This window comes from Penaeus japonicus, unplaced genomic scaffold, assembly GCF_977035675.1.
Source record: "Penaeus japonicus unplaced genomic scaffold, GWHDUDI00000001_assembly GWHDUDI00000024, whole genome shotgun sequence".
NCBI classification, from domain to species: Eukaryota; Metazoa; Arthropoda; class Malacostraca; order Decapoda; family Penaeidae; genus Penaeus; species Penaeus japonicus.
In genome coordinates this window covers 7,323,126-7,343,125 of record NW_028234426.1, presented here as the reverse complement: position 1 = coordinate 7,343,125, position 20,000 = coordinate 7,323,126, and the positions used below count along the sequence as shown (strand labels likewise).

Here is a 20,000-nt window from a genome sequence, read left to right as displayed (position 1 = left end):
GATTGTGTGAGGGGGTCTATCAGAAGACTTATGGCTCCTTTAATCTGCATTTATGTGTGAGTGTGTATGTTTGCTTGAATCATTATTAGTGTATTTCTGTGCACTTGTGTGCCACTCACCCGTAACGGCCTTCACCAGTGCCATCGTCGCCGCCATCGTCAGGAGCACCGCAGGGCCTCTCGGGAGCCCCATTTTTGGCACTCGACTGGCACCTGGAAAAACGGGAAAAAAGGAAGGTTGTTATTATATTCTAGTGTATATTTCTGACCAAAATATGATAATAATAATGATAATGATGATAAGAATAATTAATGATGATGATGATGACGGTTATCTATCTATCCCTATCTCTCTCTATCACATCTCTCTTTTCCTCTCCTCTCCTCTCCTCTTCCTCGCCTCATCCACTATACCTCTACTCTACAATCTACTATAACTCTCTCTACTCTAACTTAACAGTAACTCTACTCTCCCCCTCTATCAAATACTCAAACTCTAGCTTTCTCCTCTCGCCCTCCCCATCCCCCAACCCCCTCCCCTCTCCCCCCCTCCCCTCCCCTTCTCTCTCCTCACTCTCTCTCCTCTCCCTCTCTGCTCAGCCTCGCCCCTTTCTCCCCCTTCCTCCCCCCTCTCTCTCTTCCCATCTCCCCCTCTCCCTCTCAATTATACATAAGAAGCAACGGGGCAGCTGTCTCTCTTCTCTAGTTACTCAAGGTGAAGTGTTCCGGATGACGTCAAGAAGCACTTTCGTACACTTTCTCATAAACACCTGAGCGGATGATGTCCAGTTAGTAACAATGGAAATCGTGAACATTCTGATCATGAATAAATATATACCCGAAGTGAAAAAAAATGTGCATATATACACCTTATACATACGTACAAACATACAAATACACACACACACATACACACACACACACACACACACACACACACACACACACACACACACACACACACACACACACACACACACAACGACAACACAGCAGAGGGGCAAGTCCACACACACACAAACAAACACAACACTAGCCCCTAACACACACACACGCACACACACACATATATATATAGATAGATAGATAGACAGACAGATAGATAGATAAATATATAGAGAGAGATAGAGATACATAGATAGATAGATAGATAGATAGATAGATAGATAGATAGAGATAGATATAGATAGATAGAGTGAGGGGGTAGAGTGTTAAGTGTTAGTGTGAGTGAATGTGTGTAAGTATGAGTATGAGTATGAACGTGAGTGTGCGTGCGTGCGTGTGAGTGTGTAATCAGTACAACACCCAAGAAGGCATACCTTAATGACGTACATTTAAGGCCGTTCAATGTATTCATATGCGTTTTCGTTTTGGGTGTTATTGCCCGCGAACATGTGAGCAGTGCAAAGCGTCGCCATATTCTAATGCAGCTCAAGAGGGCCACAGCTCTCCCGAGACACACAGACACACAGACACACACACACACACACACACACACACACACACACACACACACACACACACACACACACACACACACACACACACACACACACACACACACATACACACACACACAAATATCCGTAAAAGAGCGTAATCCTCCCGTACCCCCTCCATCCCCCCTCTCCCCCTCCCCCCTCGCCGGATCTCACAAAAGAGTTGTCAGATTCAGAAACACTTTATGCAGCATCTCTTTCCAAGACATTGGGGGGAATGGGGGGTATGAGTGAGGAGGGGGGAGGGGGGAAGGTTAAGGATAAGGCATGGCACATGGGGGTGTGGGACGGCTGGGTTAATGGGTGGGAATTAGGAGGGGGGGGGAAGTGAGTTAGGGAATTGGGTTGTGGTGGGTTGGGTTGTGATGACAGTAGGATTGTTGGGAGAGTGGTTCGGAGGGAGGGAACATCAAGGGAGGTGGTAGTGTTGGATGGTGTGGGAGGATGTGATGGGGGGGATGAAGGATTGTGGTTGTGATGTGGGGTGTAATTAGCTTTTGGGAAATGTTTTTGGGGATGGGAATGGGCGGATAGGTGAGGAGGGAGGAAGAAAGAGGGAAGAATGAGGGGGAGGAACGGGGGAAGAATGAGGAGGAGGGAAGAGGGAGGGATGAGGAAGAGGGAAAGGTGAGGAAGAGGAAAGGGTGAGGAGAAGGGATGAGGGAAGGATGAAGAGGAGGGAAGGGTGAGGAGGAGGGAAGAGGGAAAGGTGAGAAAAATAAAGGAAAAGGGTGAGGCGGAGGGAAGAGAGAAGATTGAGGAAGAGAGAAGAGGAAAGGGTGGGTGGGTGCGGATTTAGGGGTGGGTAGTGTGGGGAGTGGGGTGGGGGTAGAGTAGGCAAGAATGAAGGGGGGGACAGAAGGGATGGCGGTAGGAAGGGTCAAAATAGGGCTAGAGAGCAGGGATGAATGAAGGGGGAAGGTGAAACACAAGGAAATAAAATGGGTGAAGACACCTAGCATATCTAAAACTCCTCCCAACCCTATCCCCATCCTCCTTCCCCACTCGCCCCCTCACCTTCCCACCTTCCCTCCTCCCTAGCTTCCCCCCTCCTCCCTACCTGCCGCCCCCCTTACCCTCCCAAACAACGAGCGAAGTTCCCCGTTCCCAATCATTAATGGTTCTGATCCCCCATTGCTCTCAGTCCGCTGCTTTGCAATGGTTGCCCTTCAATCCTCCACGCTTGTCTTGGAGATACCATAACCCATTCATTCTCAATAACCCATTCATTACCATGGGAGAGGGGTTAGGAGCCAGAAGCGGCTATATAGAGGGGGGGAAAAGGGGGGAAGGGGGGGAGAGGGAGGCGGGGGGGGATGGGGAAGAGGGAGGAGGGGGGGGGTGTGGTGGGGTTGGGGGGGTAGGGGGGAGTAGAGGGGGGGTGGGGGGTGGGAGAGGGAGGGGGGAGAGGGAGAGAGGGAGACGAGGAGGATGCAGGGAGAGGGGGGGAAGGGGGAGAGGGTTAGAGGGGGATGGGGGAGAGGAAGAGGGGGGAAGGGGAAACAAGAGGGTCACAGGGGAGAGAGTGAGAGTGTGGGAGGGGGATGGATGAGCGGGAGAGAGGGGGGAAGGGGGAGAGGGAAAGGAGAGAGAGAGAGAGAGGGTTAGAGGGGGAAGGGGGAGAGGGAGAGAGATAAGAGAAGGAGGGAGAGGGGGATAAGGTATGGGGGAGAGAATTAACAGAGGGGGGGAAGGGGAGGGAGAGAGGGGAAGGGGAGAGAGAGAGAGGGAGAAAAGAGGAGAAAGAGAGAGAAGAAGAGAGAGGGAGAGAGAGAGAGAGAGAGAGAGAGAGAGAGAGAGAGAGAGAGAGAGAGAGAGCTAGAGAGAGAGAGAGAGAGGAGGATCAACAACAAAATCTAGACTACACTATCCACTGGATGTAAATCTGACTTTAAATTATGATAGGAATTTCGTATTCTTTCAATTGACCTTGGTTAAATAAATGAATGAATTAATTAATAAATTGAAAATATATTTACAATTTGTATGACATGCCATTAATTTAATTAAATTGCCTACTGACCATTGGCCGTTATAGTAATAACATTCCAATTAACCTCAAGTATCTATATTACTGTCTTTATCATTATCCTCACCAACATCGCTATTATTATTACTACTACTATTCCTATTACCATGTATTAATTATCATTAACTTTACAATTCACATTCTCATTCTCACCATCATTATAAATCGGTCCTCATTATCATGCTCATCATTATCATTATCCTCATTATAACCGGCACACCAACAACACCTCCCCCCCCTCCTCTCTCTCTCTCTCCTTCCCCCCCTCTCTCTCTCCTCCCCCCTCTCTCTCTCTCCTTCCCTCCTCCCCTCTCTCTCTCTCGCCCCGTACCCAACCCAGGCTCATGCCCTAGAGCAAATTCCTGTCATTGATAATCACGATAATTAATCAACATACATCCGTAACTCCCCCCCATACCCCCCCTCCAGGCTACCCCACCCCTATTTGGGCGAAGGAGTGTCATTAATTTGCTCAAAACGAGGGTAATTTTGGTGCGTGGGAGAAAGGGGTGAATTATTTTTTAGATTTATTAAATATTTGGGTTCGTTCGGTTGTTTGCTTTTGCATTTCTTTATCTATTCATTTATTTGCTTCTTCCTTTTTATAAACATTTTATTCATATCTCATTTATACCTTTTTATTTTCTTCCGCTTTACTCTTTATATCTCTACATCACTTATATATTCATTGCGCATGAACTGCAATAATAAGCGCCGGTTGCGGTCATTGCACCGTTGCTTCTTATACCTTTTAGGATTTCGGTGTATCTATTGACAATGCAACTTGCAACCTCTGCATTCATGTTGATGCTATTGCATTCTTCGCCCATGTTTTTTTGTTTTTTTTCCCTCTCGTCTGACGAAGGGAGGTTTATTATCTTCTCTTCTCTTCTTTTTTCTTTTCTTCGTTCTCTTTTTCTTTTTTTCTTTTCTACTTTTCTATCCTCTTCTCTTTCCCTTTTTGCTTTTTTTTCTTTGTCTTCTCACTGTCCCTCAATTTTTCTTGCTTCGTATTTTTTGTCTTTCTTCATTCTTCTTTTTCTTCTCCTTTTTCTCTTTATCCTCCCTCTTCCCTCTTCCAATTTTCTGTTCTCTTTTATTTTCACTTTTTTTCTTTCTTTTTTTCCTTTGTGTTCTTTCTCTTCTTTCTTCCCTTTTATCGACCCTTGTTTCCCTCTCTCATTCTTTTCGTTTTCCTTCTTCTCTCTTTTTCGTTTTTCTTGTCTTCCTCATTCCGTTTTTCTTCTACCCTTTATTTACCCTCTTTTGTTTTTTTCTTTTTCTTTATCGTCTTCATCTCTCTCTTTCTCCTCTTCCTTTTCTCTTCCTCATTTTCTCCCTTTCTCCTTCCTTTCTTTCTTTCACTGTCGCCTTAACGCCATCCACTCAATTCACCCATTATTCTTTACAATTTTCTTTCTCTCCATTTTTATCGTCATTCCTCTTTCTCTTCTCATCCTTATTGTACACTCTCCTTATTTTCACTCACTCACTTACTTACTCACTCGCACACTCACTCACACACTCACTCACTCTTCTCATTTTCCTATCTTTCTTATAAATTCTCCTTCTCTGCTTCTCTCCCCATTCTCTCATCCTTTTTCCACATTATCTCTCTCTTCTCTCTTCTCTTCCTCTCCTCATCGGCGTTATCCTCCATCTTTCACGTTCTCCCTTCTTCCCTTCTCTAATCTTTCTTGTTCACTCTCTCTCTCTCTCTCTCTCTCTCTCTCTCTCTCTCTCTCTCTCTCTCTCTCTCTCTCTCTCTCTCTCCCTCCCCCCCCCCCTCCCTCCCCCCCTCCTCCTCTCTCTCTCCCTCCCTCCCTCCCTCCCTCCCTCCCTCCCTCCCTCCCTCTCCCTCTCCCTCTCCCTCTCCCCCTCTCTCCCCCTCTCCCTCCCTCCTTCCCACCCTCCCACCCTCCCTCTCCCTTGTGCTTTCTTCCGTTTTTCTTTATTTTCTCCTTCTACTCCTTTTCATTCTCTTTCCATCATATTCCGTCTCCTTCTCCTTTTCTGTTTCCCTTCTTATATCTTTCTCCTTCTCTCTCCCCTTTCCCTTCTTCTCTCTTTCTCCTTCTCTCTCCTCCTTCCCTTCTCTCTCTTCCTTCCCTTCTTCTCTCTTTCTCCTTCTCTTCTTCTATCATTCTATCATCCTTCTTGAAAGCTCTCCCTCTCTCCTTCCTTATCTTCCTTTTCCTCGTTTCGCCCTTTCTTTCTTAGTCTCCCTCCCTTCTTTCCCTCCCCTCTACTCCCCCCCTGTTTCTTCCCTCTTTCTCATTCTTCCTCCCTCCCTTCCTCTCTTCTCTCCGAGCATGCTCTCCCTCCATCCTTTCCCCTCTCATTTTATTCTTTCTTTCTTTCTTTTCTTTCCTTCTCTCACCCTCTCACTCTCACTCTCTTTCCCCTTCCCCTCCCCAACCCCTTCCCTCTCTCCTCCTCCCTCTTCCTCCACCCCTCTCCTCCTCCCCTCTCTCCTCCTCCCTCTTCCTCCCCTCTCTCCTCCTCTCTATTACACCCCTCCACCCCTCCTCCTTTTCCCTCTTCCTCCCCTCTCTCCTCCTCCCTCTTCCTCCTCTCTATTACACTCCTCCTTCTCCCTCTTCCTCCACTCCTCCTCCTTCCCTCTCTCCTCCTCCCTCCCCTTCTTGACCCCCTCTCCATTACAACCCTCCACCCCCTCTTCTTCTCTCTCTTCACGCTCCTCATTCTATTCTCGCCACGTTGATAATGAGACTCTTTTTCTCGTCCTGTGATAAGCTCTTTGCCTCGACCGCCGCCGCCGCCGCTCTGCCAACCTTGGAAAATCGGTTCCTCTAAAGGACTATTATGTGTTGTGCTTTTTTTTTTTTTTTTTTTTTTTTGGGGGGTGGTCTTTTATTCTCTCTCTCTCTCTCTCTCTCTCTCTCTCTCTCTCGCTATTTCTCTCTCTCTCTCTTTCTCTCTCTCTCTCTTTCTCTCTCTATTTCTCTTTCTTTCTTTCTCTCTCCCTCTCTCTTCTTTTTGTTTTTTATCTGTTCCTATTTTATATTCTTTACGTGTTATCTATGCACTTCGTTCTTTCTTTTTCATTCTTATCCTCTCGTTTTTTTAATATATGTCTTTTCCATTTCTTCTTTTTCTTTTCTTCCACCTTTACGTTTTTGTTTTTGTTTTTTTCATACTAAAACACATCCTTATCTTCCTATTTTTTTCCCTAATCCTCCTTATTCTTCATCCTCAATTCCCCTTCTCTCCTGGAGCAATGCAGGTTATCATTACCTTCGCTGGGAGGAAATGCTTTCAAGACGAGCCAAGCTATTTGAAAAACGAGGAATTATTTTTCTTGCGCCGGTATAAGGTAAATAAAAAAAAAACATAAATAAATATTTAAGCTCTAAGATGAATAAATACAGTGTAGAAATAAAATAAATAAAATCTAAGATTGATAAATAGAATATGTAAATAAATAACTAAACTCTAAGATGAATAAATACAATATATAAATAAAACCAATAAAATCTAAGAATGATAAATAAATTCCATAAATAAATAACTAAACTCGAAGATGAATAAAACAAAATACAAAAATAAACTCTAAGTTTGTTTCGTCTTAAAACAACAACAGTGAAGAAAAAACATCATTCCCCAAACGAAAAATAAAATATCAATAATAATAAATAACTTTTTTTTTCTTTCTTTCTTTTTTTTTTTGGAGGTAACAGGCACATTCTGCTCGTTGTTGCTACTGACTTTTTCTTTCTTTTCCTTTATTTGTCTGGCCTGTTATTACGGCCATGCCTTCTCTCTTCTGTTTCCTATCTTTATTTTTCTTCTTCTTCCCCAGCAATCCAATATTCTTGACAACAAAAATACTGCAATCCACGCCTTTCACCAGGTTGCAAAAATGGCAAATCAGCCATTTAGTTGCGCTTGCATGTACGGGGTACATATACGCAAACAAAATAAAAACACACAAAATACATACGTACGTACATATACATAAATATATATGTGTGTGTGTGTGTTTGTGTGTGTGTGTGTGTGTGTGTGTGTGTGTGTGTGTGTGTGTGTGCGTGTATGTATGTGTATATATATATATATATACATACATATGCGACATATACACAACCAGACACAAAAATACGAAAACACACAAACACATATCGATATACACATAGCACTCTCTAACACACACACACACACACACACACACACACCCTCAACCTCCCTCCTCCCACATACACACACACACACATGAGCGACAGGTGCACATGACAGGTGCAACGACCGATCTCCTCAGATGCCAAGGGTCACTCATGTATCCTGGCTTGACAACTCTCCCATGACACGCGAAGTATGTCTGGTACTCTTGGCACCGTTATTACTATTGTTAAAATTATGTTGATGGAGGTGATTATATTAGTTTTTTTGCTATTACTATTACTATAATTATCATCATTATCATTATATTTATTGTTATCATTATTATCATCATTACCATTATCATTATTGTTATTATTTTTACCATTATCATTATTACTATTTTTATTATCATTATTATTATTATTATTACTATTATTTTTATTGTTATAATTATAATTATCATTATAATTATCATCATCACCATCATTATCATCATTATCATTAATATCATTATCATATCGTTATCATTATTACTGTTGTTGTTTGTTGTTCTTAAGATTGGTATCATTGTTATCAGTATTGTTATTGTTATCACTATCACTGATATGATCCTCATCATTATAAGTATTCTTATCATAAGTCTATTTATCTATTAGTGTGTGTGTGTGTGTATGTGTGTGTATGTACGTGTGCGTGTGCGTGTGCATGTGCGTGTGAAAGAAGTTAAAAGCAATTTTTCCTTCTTGCGAGAGCGCTTGCAGCCTTACATCGTCACTATTGTTATCTCTTCACATCCGTCTCCCTCTAATGGAACTCTGACCACTCGGCGCTTGGCAGAATCATCAGCCAACCGCGTGCAAAACATTTCACTCACAAGAAAAGGGTGATAGAAATAATAGGGAGATGACGATCAAATCACAAGATCACTCAACAAAACAAAACAAGAAACAGAGAAAACAAACACAAACAAAAACGGAATGGAAATAAAGGCGGGCAGCGGCGACTGAGCTGACAGACAGCTGACGGGGGCTGACGACAAGGCCCTCCCTCGGCCAGCCTCCCTGCTGCCGGCCGCCGCCCGCCCATACCTAAAAGGCCGCCCACGCCCACGCCCGCGCCTTGGGATCGGCTCCCCGTCGCGCTAAGCCGGGGCGGGTATGCAAATGGCGGAGGCTTTTAGCGGGGTTCGTCAGCCGTTCTTTCCCTCGAGTCAAAGGAGCTCGCCGACACCAAAGCCGCCCACGCTCACGCCCACGCACGCCTTCGCTGGCCTCTCGCGCCCTTCCCGCCGGTTGCAAAGCCCTCTCTCACGCCCCTCGGAGGTATGTCTAAGCCCTTGGTCACGCCCCTTATAGGTAGGTGTGTTTAAAGCCGCCCCCGTGCGGTATGTCCTGATCGAGCACGCCCTTATCTCGAACGATCTTGATTCTCTCTCTCATCTCTCTTTTCTCTCTCTCTCTCTCTCTCTCTCTCTCTCTCTCTCTCTCTCTCTCTCTCTCTCTCTCTCTCTCTCCCTCTCTCTCTCTCTCTCTACGCTATATTCGATCTTTCGTAACTTTTTGCTGTAATATCTTTTTGCGAGGAACACGAACTAGGACATTGGCTATTATCATCATTAAAAGTATCACTATCTACTTATTTTTCTATAACTGTGTGTATGTGTATGTGTGTGTGTGTGTGTGTGTGTGTGTGTGTGTGTGTGTGTGTGTGTGTGTGTGTGTGTGTGTGTGTGTGTGTGTGTGTGTGCAATAAATTATACTTTCCTCTACACACCACCTTACATGCCATATATCAAGTGAAATATCATTACCAACAAGTTGATTATTTTTGTGGAGGTCACATGAGGGTGTTGAAACCCGTAGATTTTATTCGCCGAACACCGCCGCCGGCTATATAATAACAAGCCCTTCCTTTGATTCGTTTATATACCAGTATCATGGCTTCTGTCCACATCATCAGCCTTCAATGACGTTCAAATTTCATTGCTAGTTTATCTGGAGGACAGAACCAGACGTTGCAATGCAATATAAAATAATAACATTAAGAGTGCATCGACTGGAAGGCGTTTCCGACAACCACAAGTAAAAAAAAAAAAATAGGTTGGTGGTTAGTGATACCTCGTTCTCTCTCTCTCTCTCTCTCTCTCTCTCTCTCTCTCTCTCTCTCTCTCTCTCTCTCTCTCTCTCTCTCTCTCTCTCTCTCATGAGAAATATGTAAAAACGAAAAATGACGATATTAAAAAAATAATAAATATACAAAGTCCTGAAAAAAATCCTCCTTTCTACAAAGCTTTCACAATCGTGCCAATAAAGACACGTCAGAGCTGCCTGAATAAACAAAAACAAAAACAAAAAAACATTTTCCCCTCTTTGATGGAAGCAGCAATCCATTCTTGGCCTTCTGCAACATCCGCGTGTCATGTATGCAATTGAACGAGGTCAACCTGCAACGTCAGCTGATAAGATCTGCTCCGAGCATCTAATCTTCTTAAGTATAAACCTCGTGATAATCTAGTGGTTTTGTTTCTATTTATTTTGGAATAATAACTATAATCAAGATATCGTTCTTACGTACGTTGTGACGGTTGGAAAAAAGGAGGGGGAGGGATGGGGGGAGAGGGGTTCTCTCCAACTATTTCGTTATATTTCTTCTCTTGTTACTCTCTCTCTTACACACACACACACACACTCTCTCTCTCTCACACACACACATCTATTTTCTTTCTTTTTCTCTTTTCTGTTTTGCAATCTCATTTAAAAGAATCGAGTCCCATCATCTCGCCAGTGCAATAATTCCCCACCAAAACCACACGTTGAGTCTTTCCAATTCTCGTAAACATTAAGAGGAAATCCGATTTTCATAAACATTACCGAGAACTCCAAGTTTTCATAGACATCATTACAAACGCCAAAAATACCACAGGCATCATACTAGAAACTGCACGAGCTTGCGCAACACTTCTTCAGAAATACCCTTCCGAAGACAAATATTCATAAACATCATACTATAAATCAGAAAATCGGCGTGCGATTTGCAATAGCCCCCCCCACCCCCTCCTGAAACAATCACCCTCCCTACAGTACAAACATCTCCATCCACACCATACCGACTTTAACTACACTCGGAGCAAATAAGTTCAAGAGAGATCTCATTATACGCGAACTGATATTAGCGACAGATCTAATTACCTCGACTCTATACCTCGTTAACACTTTGCTATATATGTGCGGAGGCTAATTATATGTTTCCAGAGGCTATCTCTACTAGTTTTTCTTTTTCTTTTTTTCTTTTTTTAACGCCTGCGGTGACCAATCCCCCGCCGCCATTGTGGAATGTAAACAAACATTGGGAGACTCGTTTTACAACCGCCGTGTAGGGCCATTCTAACCTCCAGCAATGATCTATTTGCACGTGAGCCTTATTAGAGAAATGGCGTCCTGTCACACAAACCAGCGTGGGATATATATTTATATATATATATATATATATATATATATATATATATATATATATATATATATATATATATAAAGAATAAAAAAAGAAAGAAAGATTGAAAAGAGAAGATACGTCTTGTACGAACACACACAGCAAGATACTGAACTTCAAATTCCAAAAAAAAAAGTAACGAACATCTTTATATAACAAGTTTCTACTACCTCTTCGCACTTTCGATCTTTATTAAAAAATAAAAATGAAAAAAATAAAATAAAAAAGGGAGAAGGAGTAATATACATGATGGGGTTTATTGGGTAAGAACGGCTATGTAAATTGAGTAGCGATAACTACCATTTCTAAAAGCTTTTATTACAGAGGGAGATGGGCCAGCGACGGGGATGGGTTACGGTCCAGTGGAAAAGGACGAGCCATATATACACTTATACAGGAATGTAGGTTAATATCAAAAGAAAGAGAAAGAAAAAAACAAAGAAAAAAATATCTATATGCATACACACAAACATACACACGCAAAGACACACATACATATACATGTTTGTGTGTGTATCTCCGGGTATATTAATAAATAGATAAATACATACATACATACATACATACACACACACACACACACACACACACACACACACACACATATATATATATATATATATATATATATATATATATATATATAAAAACATAATATATGCATGTATAATGTGTATATGTATAATATGTGTGTGTTGTGTGTGGTGTGTGTGTGTTGTGTTTATTGTGTGTGTTGTGTGTGGTGTGTGTGTTGTGTGTGTATGTGCATATACATATATATATATATATATATATATATATATATATATATATAAATAGACTTATATACATTTAAATATATATATATATATATTATATATATGCATATATATACATATATATGTATATATGTATATATGTGTGTATATATATATATATATATATATATATATATATATATATATATATATATACATATAAAGAAATACTAATTAACCTGAAAAAAAATACAGACTTTAATATAAGAATAAAAAATAACCTCTTACATTATACAACAAAAATTACTCCTTCCCCCCCCCCAACACACACAAACACAAACACACAATATACACTAATAACAATAACCTATAAACAAAAAATAAGTAAAAAAAAAATCAAAACCATTTTCCCCAAAAAACATCAAAAAATCAAAAAAAACTAAAAAAAAAAAAATAAATAAATAAATAAACACTAAAAAAACATAAAAAAATAAAAAACTCAAAAAAATAAAAATAAATAAAACTAAAACTAAAAAAAAAAAATAAACAATAAAAAAAATCAAACTCAAAGACTCCACACCGCACTTTTCCCGAGTGTGTTGTAATAAAGGAGTCAAAGCGAGACAAGCGGCCGCTGAAGCTCTTTATGATCAGGGAGCAAGATACAGGTAACGAGTTTCTTGTGTATAAGGACTTTATCTCATTGTCACCGGGGTGAGGGAGGGGGTGAAGGAGGGAAGGGGGGTGAAGGAGGGAAGGGGGGTGTAAGGGGGAGGGAAGGGGGGTGTGGTGAGGGTGGGGGAAGGGAGGAGTGAGGGAGGGAATGGGGAAGGGGTGTAGGGGGGAGGGAGGGAAGGAAGGGGGTGGGGGTGTAGGGGGGAGGGGGAGGAGTGAAGGGAGGGAGGTAGGAGAATTTGGAGAAACTGACCCTTAAGGAAGAGGAGGAGGAGGAGGTGGTGTTGGGAGAGGTGGAGGAGGAGGTGGTGGTGGAGATGGAGGTGGAAGTGGAGGAGGAGGAAGAGGAGAATGAGATGAAAAATAGTAGAAATAGTAGAAGGAAGAAAAAATGGAGACCATGAAAAAGAAAATAAGAACAAATAATAAAAAAAAACATATAGTAAAAAATACATTAATACAAAAAAAAAATAATAATAATTACCAACATCCTGTTCATCTTTATCATTATCATTCTCATATTTTATATCGATACCATATTTATCATCATTAGCGTCATCAATAGTTTCATTAACTTTAGCTTTTCTCTGGCCTTGAGAAGAGAATATCATTATCATAGTCGTTAGTATCATAATTATCATTACAATCATTATCATTAATGCTATCATTACTATCATCATTAACATTATTGTAGTTACTATCATTATCAATATGATTATCATTACTTACATTACTATCATTCTTATCATCAATATCACTATCATCATCATTATCAACATTACTATCATCATTATCAACATCACAATCATTATTATCAACATCATAATCATCACCATCATCAAAACTACAACCATCACCATTATCAAAATTATCACCATCATCAGCATCATCATAACCATCAAATATTCTCCTCCTCCTTCTCCTCCTCCTCCTCCTCCTCCTCCTCCTCCTCCTCCACCTCCACCTCCACCTCTACCTCTACCTCTACCTCTACCTCTACCTCCACCTCCACCTCCACCTCCACCTCCACCTCCACCTCCACCTCCACCTCCACCTCCCCCTCCTCCTCCTCCTTATTACGATCACCACTCTCCCTCTTCTTACCCCCGTTATCACCACCATCCTTCCTCTCATCATTCCTTCTCTGCGGAGCAAAGGAGAAAGGACACTGTGGTAGGACGGACCTGCAATCCATCATCTGCAAAGGCATACTTATTCGGAGCGCTCTTGCAGGTCGACATGCCAAGGAGAGAGAAAGAGGGGGGGAGAGGGGGAAAGGGAGGGAGAGGGAGGGAGGGAGAGGGAGGGATGGATGGAGGGAGAGGTAGGGATGGAGGGAAGGAGGGAGAGGGAGGGAGGGAGGGGAGAGAGAGAACGAGAGGGAGAGGGGAAGAGGGAGGGAGGGAGGGGGGAGAGAGGGAGGGGAGAGAGAGAGAGAGAGAGAGAGAGAGAGAGAGAGAGAGAGAGAGAGAGAGAGAGAGAGAGAGAGAGAGAGAGAGTGAGAGAGAGAGAAAGAGAGAGAGAACCTGCATCCTGCCGGGGTGTACATTATCTTTTTTAATACCGGGAGAGAGCGAGAGGGAGGGTGAAGGAAGGAAAGGGGAGAGGGGGAGGGAGAGGGGGAGAAGGAGGGAGGTAAAGGGTAGTATGAGGGAGGAAGAGGGGGGAAGGAGGGAGGGAGAGGGGGGATAGAGAGGAAGATAGAGGAGGGAGGAGAGGCAGGGAGGGAGGCCGTGAGAGAAGGAGGGAGGGATGTTAATTACTGCCACTATCATTATCCTCATTAAAACGAATCAATATTGATGACTGCCACTAAGATAATTCATGTTAATTACTGTCACTACTATTATAAACTTTCAAAAATAACCAACGTTAATTCTTATCACTACTACCATTATCACCACCATGAAAAATAAGTCATGCTGACCATTGCTACTACCATAACAACCATGGAATATTACCATTGGCATTATAACCATCATGCCAAAAATTCAACACAATAAGATTCAATAAATTCAATAATTCTCCTTTCTTCACTTCTTGTAATCTTTCATTCCAATTTTCTGTTCTGGTTTAGTTCTGGTTCTTGGCTTTATCGCATTCTGATAAATTACCAGTTATCGTAACTTTTTCTTCTCCTTCTTTCGTCTATCCTTTGCGACTGTTCTTAACCTCTAACGTTCTGTTTTTTTTCTTTCTTTCTTTCTTTCTTTGCCTCTTCTTTTTTTCTTCTTTCTTTCTTTCTTTCTTTTTTCTTTCTGTGTGTGTGTGTGTGTGTGTGTGTGTGTGTGTGTGTGTGTGTGTGTGTGTGTGTGTGTGTGTGTGTGTGTGTGTGTGTGTGTGTGTGTGTGTGTGCGTGTGCGTGCGTGCATATGCGTGTGCGTGTGTGTGTGTATACATAAATGTATAATCCCCTTCCCATTTCTCCCTCTTCCCTTCCTCCAACTTTCCTATTCCACACCCATTTCCCTCTCCTTCTCCTTCTCCTCCTTCTCCTCCTCCTCTCCTTCCCTCTCGCTCCGCCCAGCTCTTAAGTCTCTCCTCCTAATGCCAGCGTCTAAGACTTTTTCCTGTCGGATTTTCTTTCTTCGGGTTTTCCTTAACTCTTTTTTTTTCTCAGCCTCTTCTTTCTTCTTTCTTGTCCTCTTGCTTTATTTTATTTTTCTTACTATTTTCTTGTTATTATCATTTTATTTTTGTTCTTACCAACGCCCCCAACCTCTTCTTCTTCTTTTTTTTTTCCTTCTTCTTCTTCTTCTTCTTCTTCTTCTTCTTCTTCTTCTTCTTCTTCTTCTTCGTCTTCTTCTTCGTCCTCATCCTTCCCCTTCCTTCTCCTCCTCCTCTTCACCCTCACCCTCACCCTCACTCTCGCCCTTCCCCCTCCTCCTCCCTTCTCCTCCCTCCCCCCTCCCTCCCTCACCCCTCGCCCTCCATCTCCTCCCTCCCTCCCTCCCCCACATCCATCCCCTCCACCTTCCATCCCCACCTCCTCCCCCTCCTCTCTCTCTCCCTCCCTCCCTCCCTTTCCCCTTCCACCTCCTTCCCCTCCCCGTCCCCCTCCACCTTTCATCCCCTCCCTCCCCCCACCTCCTCCCCCTCCCCCTCCCCCTCCTTCCTCCCTCCCCCTCCCCCTCCTTCCTCCCTCCCTCTTCCCCTTCTCTCCCTCCCTCCCTCTCTCCCCTTTTATTCTCCCCACGTTCCTCCCACACATCCCGGCCTTAACCCTTCACAAATCCTCAAATTCTTCTTGCGATTTCTTACCTTCAACGAAGTTCAGTCCTTGCTCTTCCTTCTCATTTTCCTATGTCTTCTTTCTTGTCTTTTATACTGATACTTTATCATCATTACAGTAATGGTGATCATAATGACAATTATAATAATAATGAAGATGATGATGATTCTAACAATACTTTTAATAATAACAATATTGATAATTAAAGATAACAACGGTAATACAAATAATAATTATAATAACAATAATCAATAATAACAACGATAATAAAAAATAATCATAATAACAATAATATAATGAATAATAACAATAATAAAAATAATATAAAAAACAACAAAGATAATAATAATCGCTGCTGTCGTCGTCCTTCTTATCTCCTTTTGTTTTCTCTTCTATTTTGTGTTGTTTCTATTAGTATTCTCCTTTTTCTTTTCTTTTTTTCGTTTTATATTTTTTCCCGCGTTTAATTACGTTCTTTATCCTCTCCCTCTTCTCTTGTATCGGTCTTTTTCCCTTTTCTTCTTTATCGAACTTCCCTTTTTACTTCTTCATTGCACCTCTCTCTATCTCTCTCTCTCTTCTTCTTCTTTATCAACCGTTCCTTTCTACTTCTTTCTTATATCTAATCTCTTCTTCCTCTTTACATTCTCCTTTATCCCTCCCTCTTTGTGTTTTTCCTTCCCTTTCTTCCAAGTTTCCCAAGTGTGAATAAAGCCAAAATCTTTTTTTTTTTTTTTTTTTTCCCTACTGCCATTCCTTGAACTTTTAATCCATCTTGGCCTTTCCTCTTTCCTACTTCCCCACAAACCCCCACCCCCTCTCTCTCTCTCTCTCTGCTTCTCCTCTCTATTTCTTACTCTCACTCTCACTCTGTCTCTATCTCTATCTCTGTCTCTATCTCTATCTCTATCTCTGTCTCTGTCTCTCTCTCTCTCTCTCTCTCTCTCTCTCTCTCTCTCTCTCTCACTCTCTCTCTCACTCTCACTCTCCCTCTTTCCCTCTCCCTCTTTCTCTCTCCCCCTCTCACTCTCCCTCTCCCTCTCCTTCCCTCTCCCTCTCCCTGTATCCCTCTCTCCCTGTATCCCCCTCTCCTTCTATCCCTCTCTCCCTCTCTCCTTCTATCCTTCTATCCCTCTCTCCCTCTCCCTCTCCCTCTCTCCCTCTCCCTTCTGGCTATTTGAGCTAGCCATCTGATTTGCATACCCAACTACCAAGTCGTGCTGGAAATTAGTGAGTGTTAGCCGTTCCTAATTAGCTACCTGAAATCAGGCCTAAATTTTGAGCCTAAATTTGGAACTCACATTAGTCCCTGTGTATTATTTTCTTTCTATTTTTGATGGTACAATTTTAGAATTTTTAAGAAAAAAAATCGAGTGACTTTATTGAAGAATGAATAAGAAGAAAAAACAACAACAAAGATTGGCGTGATTTGTTCAATCATAAAATTCTTTGAGGGAGGGAGGATGGGAGGGAGGGAGGGAGGGAGGGAGAGAGAGAGAGAGAGAGAGAGAGAGAGAGAGAGAGAGAGAGAGAGAGAGAGAGAGAGAGAGAGAGAGAGAGAGAGAGAGAGAGAGAGAGAGAGAGAAAGAGAGAGGGAGAAAGAAAGAAAGAGAGAGAAAGGGAGAGAGAGAGAGAGAGAGAGAGAGAGAGAGAGAGAGAGAGAGATGGGATTTCGTAACGAAATGAATCATGCTTATTAATTAAGGAACTATACATAGAGTAAAGTAAAAAAAATAATAAAAAATAAAAATAATAATAATGATAAAAAACATTAGATGAATAAATAAACAAATTCAAACCTACCAAATAAATATAAAATACCGTCAGACAGCATTAAAATTAATCATGCAATGTGATCTTACATACCAAAACACGGACCTGCATGACCAACACATATTCTACATAGACACTAGATTGCAGCAGAACATTCCAGAACAACCTCAGAGACCGTCATAACAAAACAAAACAGCGAAATACTTTAAGAACAAAATCCGAACACAGATCCTCTTAACCCTCCCTCCTTCCCCCTAAGCCTATTCCCCCCTCCCCCCCTCACCCCCTCCCTCCCTGAAAGCATGTCCTTGAGGAATTCTCGCGTTATTTTACAGCTCGACTGTTTATTTACGAGACTTGTTAATTTACAGGTCAGATATCTATCTTATAAAGTCTATCTGCTTACTATCTGTTTATAAAGTTAATTGTTTATCTGTAACTGTTAACTCAAGCTACTTAAATTAAATTACAGGTCATTAGTTTATAAGTCAATTGTCAATTTAAAAAACGATTGTTTAAATATCGTTAATAAATAGCTTGTTTATAAGCCATTCGTTAATAAATAGGCCAGTGGCTACTTTGCAGGTCAGTGGTTCATTTAGGGGTTCATTGTTTGTTTACAGGCCACTTGCTGATTTACAGGCCAATTAAGCAAAGGATTTCAGTCGAGCTTAGGTAGCTGGCACGTGAGGAAGTGGAAGGGGGAGGGGAGAAAGAGGAGAAGGGGCAGGGAGAGGGGGAGGAGGAAGGAAGGGGAAGAAATAGTGGATGGGGAAGGAGAAGGAAGTGGGGGAGGGGAGAGAGAGGGGATGGGGAAGGAGAAGGGAGAGAGAGGTGATGGGGTAGGGGAAGGAAGAGGAGAAGGGGAGGGGAAGGCCATCTAGAGCAGCGGGAGCTCAGTATCACTTCGGACAATCACATCACCATTCATCTTGTATAACGATGGAAGGGGCGGTGAAAGATGGTGCTGGTGGGGGAGAAGGGAGGGGGAAGGGGGAAGGAGAGGGGAAAGGGAGATTATTCCTGGTTTTCTATTTTCATGTTTCTCTTTCTTTTTCCTTCTCTCTCTCTCTCTCTCTCTCTCTCTCTCTCTCTCTCTCTCTCTCTCTCTCTCTCTCTCTCTCTCTCTCTCTCTCCCTCCCTTCTGCTCACTCTTCCCTTTCCATTCTCTCTACCTCTCTTCCTCTCTCTCCCTCACACTCACACTCACACATAAACTCACACTTCCTCAAATGCTTCTCTCACTCTTCACTCTGTCTATTTTGCCTGTCAACCCAATCCTTCTTCCCCTACCCTTCCCCCTCTCCCCCCCCCCTTCCCTTCCCCTCCATCTAGTGCCCGGGGTGCCTCTCGTGGCATAAATCATCACCATCTGACATCCCCTTCTTCCCTTCCTACCCTACCCCCTACCCCTTACCCCTTCCCATCCCCATTCCCCCTCCCCCCTATTATATTCCTATCCTTATCCCTACCCCTATCCCTACCCCCATTCCCCCTTCCACCCCTACTACACCGTCCCTCCTCATCCCCCCTCCACCCTTCAACACCGTCCCTCCTCCTCCTCCACCTACTCACCATCTCCTTAGCCCCCCCATCCCCCCATCCCCCATCCGCCTTCCCTCCCCAGCAATGCCTCCTTACCTCTACCCACCCACCCACCCACCCACCCACCCCGCCCCCCTCGCCCCTTTCCTACCGTCTGAACCGCTGACATGCCACCTGACACGTGTAGGCGATCCGGACTCGCTCACTTCTGGGCATGTTACTTACGTCACGTCGATGTATTTCTGGCATGGGTTTATTCCCTGGATTCGTTCATTTCTTTCGTTGGTGAAGGAAGTGCGGATGGCACAGTCATGGATAATGTGTGGTTGCAAATACTTCAGCAATATTGTCACCCACACGTATAACACTGCTACAGAATTGGGATAACAAGCGCAGCAGTGGAAAGTATAGTGATAAAGAATAGTAACAGCAATTATTATCAATCAATAATAATGATAATATAAACAGCAGCAACAATAACAATAATAATAATGATGACAATAATAATAATAATAATAACAATAATAATAACAACAACAATAATGATAACAATGATAATGATAATAACAACAATACTAATAACAATAATAACAGAAATTATAATAATGATTATAAAAGTAGTAGTAATAGTATGATAATGCTGCCAACAGCAACAGAACCAAAATATTAATCTTAACATATTTAATCTGCAGCTTCTATTAAACGGAAAATATAAGTAAATACCTATAAAACCCAGTGATCTACATCTACAATAAACCACAGCTATGAATACTCGTGAAAAAAAAATAATGGGAAAAAAACTCTTTGAAATTCCCCATTAAAACATACAAAAGGAGTAAAAAAAAATGAAACGAAACTATAAACAAAATAATAATTGAAATAAAACACCGATCAAATAAA

At 42.2% G+C, this 20,000-nt stretch overlaps 1 protein-coding gene across 1 annotated transcript in view; it reads right to left on the bottom strand.

Moving 5' to 3' along the window:
- LOC122246824 (interference hedgehog) overlaps positions 1-20,000 on the bottom strand; it is a 59,560-nt gene that overhangs the window by 27,570 nt on the left and 11,990 nt on the right. Inside the window, exon 2 of the mRNA XM_043005586.2 lies at positions 120-212. Coding sequence (XP_042861520.2) covers positions 120-192 — 73 coding nt within the window. The 5' untranslated portion in view covers positions 193-212. The remainder of the gene's footprint in view (positions 1-119; positions 213-20,000) is intronic.